Source organism: Saccostrea cucullata, unplaced genomic scaffold (assembly GCF_032062105.1).
Source record: "Saccostrea cucullata isolate Sc308-1 unplaced genomic scaffold, CSIRO_AGI_Scuc_v1 ctg260, whole genome shotgun sequence".
Lineage (NCBI taxonomy): Eukaryota > Metazoa > Mollusca > Bivalvia > Ostreida > Ostreidae > Saccostrea > Saccostrea cuccullata.
This window is the reverse complement of record NW_026924928.1, coordinates 99070-111701: the sequence shown is the minus strand read 5'-3', so window position 1 is coordinate 111701 and position 12632 is coordinate 99070. Positions and strand designations below refer to the sequence as shown.

Genomic DNA, 12632 nt, shown 5'->3' with positions numbered 1-12632 from the left:
TATAGCCTCTCATTATCTGAAATATTGCGATATAGGCATAGGTATATCTATAGTAAGTCGCCATGATCCACTTTATGATTGACCTACTGACTCTCTTATTACCTGCAATATTTATAGATACACGTATTGTCATGAAATTCCAAGAGAATTCACGGTAACCTACTTTTCGAGACACACACTTTTCGGTCCTAAAAGGCATTAAGTTCCCAATTTTGATGATTCTAAGCCATATGGTATGAAAAAATACAAATATAGCCATAAAATTCCGAAAAAGGGCCCATATAACATATTTTTAATAAATATGTTTCAAGGTCCAAGGACGCATCAAATGATCAGTAAGGTTGGGTGATTCAGGCATCACTGTGTCCAAAACACACATCTAATATAATTTGAAAATGAATACCAACAAAATAAAATAAAGTAGGTCACTGTGATCTACTTTTTCATTAACATGTTTCAAGACCCCAAGATGCATGATCTTACAAGCTTTAATGATTTTAAACCTCTCAATATCCAAAACAATGAATTAAAATATTTTGAAGCGATCAGCCACGAAACTTCAAAAAGTAAGTCATGGTGATCTTTGTATACTTGTTAATTCACACTTTTTATTATGATACGTTATTGACAAGGTTGAAGTTTTTGTGGACAAACAGACAAACATACAGACAGATGAATGAATGGACAGGGCAAAAACTATATATCCCCGAATCTTCGATTACGGGGCATAAAAATCTATAACCTACTTAGGCGGGAACATAACACAAAGACCTAAGATGCATTAACTAATAATTAAGATTTGATAATCCAGTCCATATACTTGGTGGGGAAAATGATATCAAAACAAAACATCATTTTTGGGTCAATTTTGAAGTGTCCTTAAGACAAAACCCACTGCTGCAAGTTACCTTGAATAATTTTTTTTAAATTTACAACTTATCCTTTTCCTTAATATTGGTGATCATCCCTGGAACCCCTGACCCTAGGTCCACACATTTCACAATTTTGGAAAAGGCATCTTTGTTCACCATAAATGTTTGCTTAATATCAAGGAGCAGATTTCAAAGCATTAATTCATTTTCAGTATATAATTAGAGCAACCCCCCGTCCTCTATCGTACCCTTGTTCCAGGGGCCTTGAAATTAACAATTCTGGAAGAATGGCCCTTGCTCATCATAACTATGTAAGGTAAGAAGATTTTCAAAGAATTGATGCATTTTCACTATTTAATCAAAAGAGGCCCACCCTAACACCAGAACTTCTGACCCTGGGCCATGAAATTCACAATTTTGGAAGAGGCAACTTTCCTCATCATAACTATGTATGTAGTTAGGTTGTTTAATACCCAGGTGCAGAGAAGATTTTCAAAGAAATAATGCATTTTCACTATATAATCTTTATAGCCCTGCCCTAGCACTACAACCCCTGACCTTGGGGCTATGAATTTCACAATTTTGGTAGAGGACTCAATGCTGATTACAATCATGCCAACAGTTTGACTGCTTGATGTAAAGGAGTAAAAAAGAAGATTTTTAAAGATTGCATTAGTTTTAGTGGTTTTGGTCCCCTCCTCAGGCCCCAGGGGAGCAGGGACCATGAAATTCACAACTTTTGTTCCCCTTCACCCATAAATGCATTATGCCAAAATAGGTTGAAATTGGTTGAGCGGTTGCAGAGAAGAAGCTGAAAATGTTCAAATGTTAACACTTGACACATGATGCACGACGATGGATGAAAATGGATAGCACCTGAGTGACTCAGGTGACTTAATAAGAAAACAAAATATGTTTGTGAAACACTTATGCCCATGTATGGCAACTTTTTTCAAAGTTTCTAAAATGCAAATCAAACTTTAAGGTCAAGAGATGTAAAGTGTCGTTACCCAAAGAAATAGCTTGTCTCAATGTGTATACTTGCAAAGTATGAGAGCCCTAGCACTAACCAATCAATAGTTATATGACCAAGGTTAAAGTTTTGTATATGTGAGTCAAACTCCAAGGTCAATTTAAATTTGCCCAAAAAAAAGAGTTTGTTCCACTTTTTAAAAAACATTAACCTTCTGCATAACTTTTAATCAGTTAGTATTAGCTTTCAAATTTTACTTCAGAGCTTCCTTTGGATACCATCTATTTTGTCATTTTGACCTTGAAGTTTGACCAAAACTTATATGCACTTTAACCTTTGCCATGAACTGTCATATGGAGGCATCAGACACAAACACATTTTTATGCATCCGGATTGATAGATTGGGGGCCCATGTTGTTTTTGAACTGTTTGTCTGTCTGTTTGTCAGCAAACTTTAACCTTCTCCAAAACTTTTGAACCATGAGAGATAGAAACTGCATATTTGTATGCAAAATTCACTAATTAACTTCTTTCAAATGGCACCAAGGTTAATGAGCTTGTGACCTTTAATGCTAAAAATAGCTGTTTCGAACTTTGATGATGCCGGGTGCATAGTGTTTCACAAACACATCTTGTTTTTTTTCCATTTTAATATAAATACAAAGAAAACAAAGACTGATCAAATCTGTCTGTATTTACAAATAACACCACTACATAACAAGTATATACAAAGTTAACAATGATATATAGGTAAAAAAAATCATGTTTACATAATGATGAGAAAAATTTGCATTGAAAACTCTTCGGAAAATAATGAGTTTGTAGCTACAACAAAACAACAATTATAAAATGATCAATAAAAGTCAAATTGATGCAATCTTGCTCCATTTTGCATGTAATGACAGATAGTGTACATATAGATTTTAATCTAAGGATAACTGAGATAAATTAAAATACACACCACAACTTCCTTTCTTGAGAGTAAAATTAGATTCCAGCATTTCAGTGTATATATCCAGATAACTTTCATAAAAATAAGAAATATATTTAATATGTTTTACGGTGTGACCGTTGGGGCGAGCGCAGTTGTACCATCAAAAACACTCTAAAAAATTGATCAGCCACTTCAAACATCAAGCTGCACGAGACATCTGGACTACCTGTGACGTCACACGACGTCACGGAGTTCGTCGGAGCTTACGGAGACAGCCGAGCGTCTGTTTGAAACTATAGACCTAGTGCAATTTGGGTCGAAAAAAATTGCAGAGTTATTTTTTGTTTCTTTGAAAGATTTCTACAAACTAAAAGCTTTTTATGCTTTACGTTATTGTTTATTTATTTATCTATTTCACGGAAGCAACCGACATGACTTAATTAGCATATCGTCAAAATTCGTAAGTTTCCGGTGACGTCATTTGTATCATTTCCGAAGGGCAAGGTGAAGGCCAGTGTTGTTGCTTGGGGGTATTTTTTTGAATAAGGTGAGGCAGAATCATTTCGTTAAGATTTCGGTAAGAAACAATGTTCCTTTATTTTTTTTACTATTTTTGATTTATTCGCGCAAAGGACATTGGGTAGTGCAGGAATAATGTTGCACAGAGAAATTTGGCTGACGTATGTACAGAAATCCGAATTTCCTCTGTTCTTACACGTTAAATATATCGCTGCGCTCGCTATAAGTGGATTCCTTGTCTGCGAGTATGAAACTACTGGTAAATCACTTTTTCAATAAAATATTTATAGAAGATATAACAAAAACCCTCTATATCTTACCAGCCTGGCAGGTATGAATGAAACACTATTAAGCTTCGCATGAAAAAAAAAAAAACTTTCTTAGTTCAGATAGAGCTAAATTTTTCCTCATTTGGAAACCACAGTTTGGAAACTGCAATACATATACATGTTCCTATAATACATGTATGACATTTCATTGTTCTATAGAGTATCTATATTGTTTACAGCCATATTTCAGTCAGAGGCTGCGATATAGCTGTATTTTCTCAGCCACTAACAGACTAATCATTCTAAACCAATATTTTTGCTTAGATTGCATATTTAAATTGCAGTCTACATTAAATCATGAAAATGATCTATATCTAGTATAATTTGGACATTCAAAATAATGGTTTTAATTTTCTATTTCAAAAAAAAAAAAATTGAACAAAATTATATCATTAAAGTATGATTAAAAATAATTCATTTATCATGCTTATTTTACATACATTCTTAAAAAATTCATCCACAAAACATGTACTTCTGCTTCACCAAATTTTGTAATGCACTGAATTGAAAAAAAAAATCTAATCTGAAAACAAATCATTCTGAAAGATTATATTATATATACTTCCTTGAGTGTATAGGTGTTTTTCTTGGTGGTCTTATAATACAAAAAACAATAATGACACTATATAAATATCTCAAACAGAAGTACTTCACAAAAGTACCATAGTCATAGGGATTTCTTCAAAGTTGAAACCAACTCGATAATTTTTGGTAACAAAGATCTGAACGACATGTATCATCAAGTTCTTTCTTCTTCACACATGTAAAGTCAGCACACATACAACTGTTATTATGGAGGCCATGATCAGGAAAGGAAGCCAGGTTTTCAGGAATCCACACACACTGGAAAAGACAAAAATCAAGAAATTATTTCACAAGAAGCTTATGGGCCACAATGCTCATCTGTGTAAGTTTGGCTCATTTATTCTTCACTGGCATTTTTTTTCTGTATGTATTTCTGTGAAAGTTTGAATGATAACTTTGGCCCTAGGAGCCAAGAATTGAAAAATTCTAAATCTACACTATTAAACTGAGAATTAATCTCTGTTGAGATTCTGCTGGGCTAGATACTGTAGATCACTAAATTTTCGTGACACCTTATTTTCACGAGATAGTCATTGACTCTTGATTAGCGAGACAAAATTTTCACGAATTGCAGTTATTGCTCTATATAATCTTAAGGAATGCAATTATATGCAAGAATTAAATTTTCACAAGCACACTGTCTAGTAATTACGCGAAAATAAAGTTCTCGCAAATAAAAAGTGATTTACAGTATTTGGACCAGCAGTCTGGCGTCAAGTCCAAATATCTAGCCCAGCAGAATCTCAACAGAGATTAACTGAGGATGCTTCCATTAAAATATGACTAACCAAAGATTTCCTGCTCTTCAGATGATTTTTATAGATATTTTCAAATATATTCCTGTCTAAAACTAAGATTGCACAATAAAACCCCACCCTACCTCTGAAAGTCATGATTTTAACAAATTTGAATCTACATTAACTTAAGAAGCCACATTAATATGACTATTAATCATGACTCTGGTGTTTTTGATGGAAAAATAATTAAAGATTGCTTTCCTTAACTTTGATCCACAGTGTAGATCTAGATTCATCCTTTGCCTGAGAGATGACTCAAACAAATCAAATCAGAAACATTTCAAACAAGTTTAATATTTCTGGCCAAGTGGTTCTTGAGAAGAAGATTTTTTCAGCCACCACCTTTTTTTTTAAAATTTATCTCTCCGTTAAATAGGACAAGAATATTATGCCCCCGTAAACGAAGTTTTGGGGGTATATAGTGTTTGTCGTGTCCGTCCGTCTGTCTGTCTAGCTGTCTGTCTGTTTGTCCCCAAAAACTTTAACCTTGCCCATAACTTTTGATTTAGTCGAGCTATGACAATCATCTTTCACATGTGTATTTCTTGTGACAAGACCTTTCTTTGGGTACCACCAAATTTGACCCTTTGACCTTGACCTTGGAGTTTGACCCACTTTTACACAAAAATTTTGAACTTTTACTTTGGCCATATCTTTTGAAAAGTAGATACCAGGACATTTATACTTGACATATGTATTTTTCGTGAGAAGATCTTTCATTGGATACCAATAACCTTGACATTGACCTTGAGATTTCAATACTTGTGAAAAAACTTTAACCTTGACCATAACTTTTGAATGGTAAGGGCTAAGGCTTTTATACTTCATATATGTAAACCCTGTAAGAAGATCTTTCATTGAATTTCAAGATCTTTGACCCTTTGACCTTGACCTTGGCATTTGACCTACCTTCAAAATACAACCTTGACTATAATTTTTTAAAGGGTTAGGGCTAGGGCTTTCATACTTCACATATTTAATCCTTGTGACAAGACCTTTCATTTGATATCAAGACCTTTGACCTTGGAGTTTGACCTACTTTTAAAAAGCAAACCTTGACCATTACTTTTAAAGGGTAAGGGCTAGTGCTTTCCTACTTAAGTTTACATATTTTATCCTTGTGACAAGACCTTTCATTTGATAGTAATACATTTGACCTTGACCTTGGAGTTTGACCTACTTTTAAAATTTTTATCCTTGGCCATAACTTCTTAACGGTGTGGGCTAGGGCTTCCATACTTTACATATGTATTTTTTGTGGCAAGACCTTTCATTGGATACCAATGACCTTGACCTTGAGGATTTCCGTACTTTTGGAAAAAACTTTAACCTTGGCCTACTTTCATATTTCACAATTGTATTTCCAGTGAGAATACCCTACTTTTGGTACCAATATATTAAATTTGCATTTAACAAAAGTTTAATCTTTGCTATGTGGCCGTACAGGGGCATCAGTGTTTCACAAACACATCTTGTTTAAAAAAACAGCCTCTAATCCCTATCTCCAAAACTACTTTATGATAATTGGTTGAAATTGCTTCAGTGGGTCTGGAGAAGAGGCCAAAAATTAAAATCAATAAATGGACAGACAGACGATGGATGACAGGTGATCAGAAAACTCACTTTAAAGTATGGTTCAGGTGAGCTAAAAACTGAGTATCATGAATACCTAGCCCTAATTTAAGTGAATAAAACCCTAATTTCAATATCTTCATAAAGTACAAGAGTGGGTTTTCCTTAAAACAATAAAAAATGAAGTCAAGGATCTCTATAGTCATGCTGCTTCACTTCAAAATGCATCACAGTAAAATAATTACATTAATTTTCAGGGATTGGAATAGCAGGATATATGCCAGCTACATAAGACATTACCTGACATATTTCCCATGGATGAGCATCAGCAAACATAGAACCACCATGTTGTAGCTAGACTTGTTATTATAGTTCATTAAGTTCAATGCCATGGCAACATGAGAATGGCAATTATCACAACACAAATTATGCTGAAATAAAAATGGAATATTACTAATGCAAAGTAACTACATGTAAATAAACTATATGCGCATTGAACATGTTGAAAGTATATGCTTTTTGGACTTCACTTTTTGCTTTTTCTTTGTAAATAATCTTTGCTCTTTATACCCTATGTAGATTTATGTGTCTTTTTTTGTCTGTGCATTACAGACCCTTGAAATTTTATTAGTTAATTAATTAACACCAATCCTTGTGACCTTGACTGAATGACTTTTGATAGAAAAAGACATACTCGAGTACTTTCTTGTTGTGTAAATAGTTTTTATGGAATATACAATATACATGAATATTAAAAAATCTAAATCACAAATATCTTATCTGAATAAGACTTTCAAGTTGATTAATTTGAAAAATCAATGAAGCAGCTCTTTAAACAAGTGGTCCATAGACCAGTAAGTCACCAATGCTTACAAGAGTCTCTTTGTGGCAAATGAATGGGGGCTGCAAATTAAGACCTGTACTCAGCACTTAGGGGCTTTGAGCATTGAGGGATCTTTTTTGTGCTAGCACCTAATGTAAAAACGGGTCTCAGATTATACGGTATCATCTGAAGGACCAGTCTCCACCATGACTCCACAACCTGCAGTGGGATTTGAACCTGCAACTTTAGAATCTCTATTCCTTATGCAGAGACTCTCGAGTGAACATTAACCACTATGCCACACGAGCACTATGTATGTATGAATTGTTTGTTTAAAGTGGGTGAAAGTTCAGAAAATATTGTACATATCTACTGCCAGTCCATGTGTTGCATTGATGGAAGAGTCATGAAATAGTTGACCTTTAACTGACACTTCTTAAACAGCTGTTATTATACAGTTGTTATACAGCCATAAGGATACATTCAACATTTCCATAAATGCAAATTTGAAAAGGGATGGTATTTTTGAAATGTAATCTATAATGTTTTAATTTTATGAAAAAACACCGAAACATATAATGTTGAGTATTTTGCAGACAGTGAGGAGGTTATCAGATCATTAAGTTCTAATAAAATAATATCATGAACAGCAAAAAATCCTTGCATAACTTACTTCTCATTAAACTAACATAAACTTTCAATGATAAACATTTATCTTCACAAATCAAAATATTTCTAGTGTGTAGCCTCCAAGAGTGTTAGCAGCTTGAGCAGAATATGGGGTTTTGAAATGATATTACATAATGTTTCTCACACCAGGGGGTTCAAATCTCTCGAATTAAAAGTGCATAGGCACCTGTTCCTTGTACACCTTGGAAAATGTTTAAACATTAACTGATATAGATAAATCTGTTTATTAAATCAAAAATTAAGGCCATTTCATGAGCTGCAAGAATTAAAACAATTATCTGATTTTCTACTCCTGTTAGAGTTTGTACTGCTTCCTGCTGGCTTAATGCTGCAATCAGAGGGTTGATCATCAATTTTATTTCCCAGTGTTTAATTAAAATAGCAGTTAATGGTTTTTATATTTCCCTCCCTAGCAGTTCGAAAAAAATTGTAAATTACTGATAAAAATCAAACTGTACATTCTAACTGCAGAAATGTGAATTGTTCATTAGATAGATCATGAATGGGTAGGGCAGGAATCCTCTATCAATACAGGAGATCATATGTAGTCTAAAATTGATATTTAAGTAAACAGTCTATCCTTACACAAAAATATCTTTACCTCAATTGATTCACACTAAAATTTTTCAAAAATGCAAATACAGCATTTTTTCTCAGAAATTGCTTCAGGGTCAACAAAGTAACTCAGATATTTGCTTAAGCTTGTGCATACAATTACAATTAGTATAGTGTATTAAAATTCTTACCATTTTCATATGTATTTCAATGTTGAAGTCTGCTTTTCAGAGTATTTTATCAAATTAAAATCTGTAATTTTATTTCATTGTCCATTTTCTGCCAGATTAATTATTACTCAGTTTTCAAAGAGTTATTCTAACTTTTCGAATTTGATTTACTTGCAGCTCACAACATAATCTACAACTGCAGGAGATTCAATAATGCCTCAAAGTTGGCAACACTTCCACAGATTAACCTAAAATATTCTAGGATTATCATAAAAAAAAGGTCATTGACTCCCCACTGCAGTTTGATTATATATTAGACAGTATTTTATGAGCAGTTAAGATTTCGATGCCGAAAAAGAAATACATCGAGTAATAATTCCTGGTAAAACGAGTTTATCGTCTTCAACTGTTTCACAGTGTAAATGTATTACCATTCTATGTTTGTATTCCTCCGAAGCCTCTGCCACTGACTTGTCCCACTTTTCCTTGCCTTTAGGAACATTGTTCAGATCCAGCTGCCAGTATCTAGTGAAAAATGAAAGAAGAGTCTTGCATAAAGGGGGACAACTCTAACTACATGTTTGTTGCTAGTTGGCTGTGATGTGTTATACATGCATATATTTTCTCAATTTGAGATACATACACTGGATACAAATACAAGTACATACCGGTACATGTATATTATGTAAACTTCCAGTGGAAAAAGAATATTTACAATAGCACTGCAATTTCCACCAACACTCATGTAATTTGTATTTACAATAGGCTGAATAGCACTGCAATTTCTACCGATACTCATGTAATTTGTATTTTAACAGCATCATTTATAAAATTGTACATGTATTATACATTCCATAATCAAAGATTCAGGTCATAAGTATGTATACATTTGTCCTGTCAGTCCATCTGTCTGTTTATCTGCTTGTTTGACTCTTTGTCTGCAAAAACTTTAACCTTGCCCATAACTTTTGACTGATTGGAGCTCTATGGCTCTCATATTTCACAGGATAGATCTTTCTTTGGGTATAGAATTATTTGATCTCTTGACCTTGACCTTGCAGTTTGACCCACTTTTGCAAAATTTTACCCAACTTTAACCTTGGCCATGACTTTGGAATGGTTGGTTCTCAGGCATTCATAGTTTAAATGTATAATCTTTGTGAACAATTTTTTTTTTTGGGGGGGGGGGGGGGTTACAAATATTTTTGATCTTTTTACCTTGACCTTGGAGTTTGACATACTTTTGAAAAACTTTAATCTTGGACCTAACTTTCAAACAGTTAATCTTCGGCTTTCATGTTGTGTAATAAGTATTTTTCGTGGTTGTAAATTTTTGCCATTTGACCTCTGAAAGTAAGCGAATTAATGACTGCATTTACATCATATCACTAAAAATTATTTCAGGATATAGTACACCAAATTCTACAGATATGACAGAACAGTGCCATTTGTTTTCATTTTATAAATGCATGAGATCTGATACTTTTGCAATTGATTACAATTTTTTTTTTTATCTTGGTCTACTACATTCTTCATAAACTATTTTTAAGTCACTCTTATTTTACAAAACTTTTTTGCAAAACCCTCATTAACATTGAAATTCTTTGCCTGTGAAATAGAATACACACCAAAGACATAAAAGAGGCAAAAGACCATTTTCTCACAAATTTTATAATATTTCTATATTTGTGAGTCTTTGCTCCATTTTTGGGGAAAGTTTATGGAAATAAACATTTTTGGGTTATCAAAAACATGGAGCAAGGACCCACTATACCCGGTACCTTAAAAGTACAATTTCATGTCTAAACATTTGCAAATCTCTGAGAAATACTTGAAGCATGCTAAGTTAAAGGTCAGTGTTTTCCCTATATTTCAAAGTAATAGGTTAGAGATCAGTTTTAACAGGCTAGGGGCAGAGGTTTATGAACAGAATCTCTGTGGACTTTACCATAAATTTTCATTTCAAAGTGGCATTTTTGTCAATTGAAGTGGTCAATTTTGCTGGTAGCTGGTTATTAGGGAAAACACTGAAAGGTCATAATCATATTCTTAACAAAAGGGTTTGTTTCATACTTTAATAAATTTTTAACAATGAGAACTTTACTCTAAATAAATTCAGAAGCTGAATATGACTTCTATATCTCTTCTGCATGCATTGTTTACCCATTTCCTGATACATTCCTACCCTTATAAGAAAATAAATTACTGCAAAATCACATATATTATCGTGGGGTCAAATTTTCGAGGTTTGAGGAAAAAATATTGGTTTGTGGGGATTTGATTTCGTACTTGGAAAATGTTTAGTAGTAATGCATATCAAATATTGCATTTCATGGTGGTAATAAATTTGTGGGTCTCCTCGTACCTCTAAACAAATGAAAATTAAACCTCCACAAAAATTAGTGATTTCACAGTATCTACTATCTAGAACCCAAATTAAAACCCTTTGCAAATCTTGACACAAAACCCTTAGTTGATTTAAAGAAAACAACAAAAAGAATGGTCAATTGTTTACAGGTACTGTAACTGTACAGTATGAAAAATCAAATTTGAAACATGAATATTAAATGACCCTGGCTTTAACAATGTAACCTACTTGAATCCACCAAAAAATTTATGTTGAATCCTCATCAACAGAATTTATAATACAACTCTTGATTATGTGCTTAAACTTCCAAATACAGGGATATTGGTTGTATGAATCTTCAGTTTCAAGGAACTATCAACAATATTATACAACAAAACTTGCCTAGACACCACTGGTCCCATTTAAAATGGTGGGATTATATTAAAAATTCAGCATTGTATTTGGGAATACACAAAATCCAAATTAGACAAGTTTTACTGTTGTTGCTAACAATTAAAATATAAAACATGTACTCACTTAGTTGGTCTTCCAAAAGCCATATCATCTTCCTAATAAATCAAAATGATTTTATCAGTGGAGGTTTTAATAAAATTAACAATTCAAGCATTAGTAATAATGAGCATATTATTCTAAAATCAATTCAATGTGGAAAGAAACAATAAATGAGGGAATACTGAGGCTTCAGAATTTAATCAATAAGGATTTATATGATGTATATATTACCGAAACAAAGTATGGTCCAGCAAAATCCCTAATGACCCCTGTTGATGTAGCAATACCCATATGCCCGATAAATGGAAACAGCCACCTGAAATTTTGAAAAGAATATTCAATGGATAGAAATGCTGTTTTCAATTAAGCTAAAACATATATATTCTCTCTCAATTAGTTTTAAAAAAAAATTAAGACCATACAGAGATTCTGATGGCACACATTGTTTAGGTGACACAATAATAGCAAATCAATCAACAATGTGTCAATTTTTAACTGGATTTGTTTTTGTGAGAAGATTAGATAAACAAAATAAGATAAAAGAGCGAGAATTAACGGTATAAAACAGTGAAAGTGTCTTTTTTAATTATTTAAAAGAGATAATCAGGGACCTATATACTGTTAGTATATAGGTCCCTGAGATAATTAATAAAGCAATTTCAAGGCATCAATGGGTTACAACAGTCACTTAGGTAATCTGGGTAATTTCTTATTACCAGGGACCTTATGTTGGTCCCTGTTATTACTGACACTGTAATAGAAATCAAAATGTGCCTACGTCAAACAAGGAATAGGTGTCCAAACAATGCAGTGAGGATATCTGCATTTATTATGATCTATTCTCACGCCATTGTGGGATGGTAGATAACCTGTCATGCTGTTAATTGCCACTTTTTCAGAAGCTGTAGTTTTGTTTGTTTCCCTGTCATCCATTCCTCAGGGAGAAGTTACAT

The 12632-nt window shown here is 33.2% G+C and overlaps 1 protein-coding gene across 1 annotated transcript; it reads right to left on the bottom strand.

Moving 5' to 3' along the window:
• Positions 1–3525: 3525 nt before the first annotated feature.
• LOC134267623 (transmembrane protein 222-like) lies at positions 3526–12618 on the bottom strand. Its single transcript, XM_062749820.1, has 6 exons — positions 12458–12618; positions 11911–11995; positions 11704–11735; positions 9251–9344; positions 6882–7012; positions 3526–4470 (listed from the first exon to the last, which is right to left on the bottom strand). Exons 1-6 carry the CDS (start codon positions 12610–12612, stop codon positions 4383–4385), a joined length of 585 nt encoding a protein of 194 aa, XP_062605804.1. The 5' UTR covers positions 12613–12618; the 3' UTR covers positions 3526–4382.
• Positions 12619–12632: the final 14 nt, after the last annotated feature.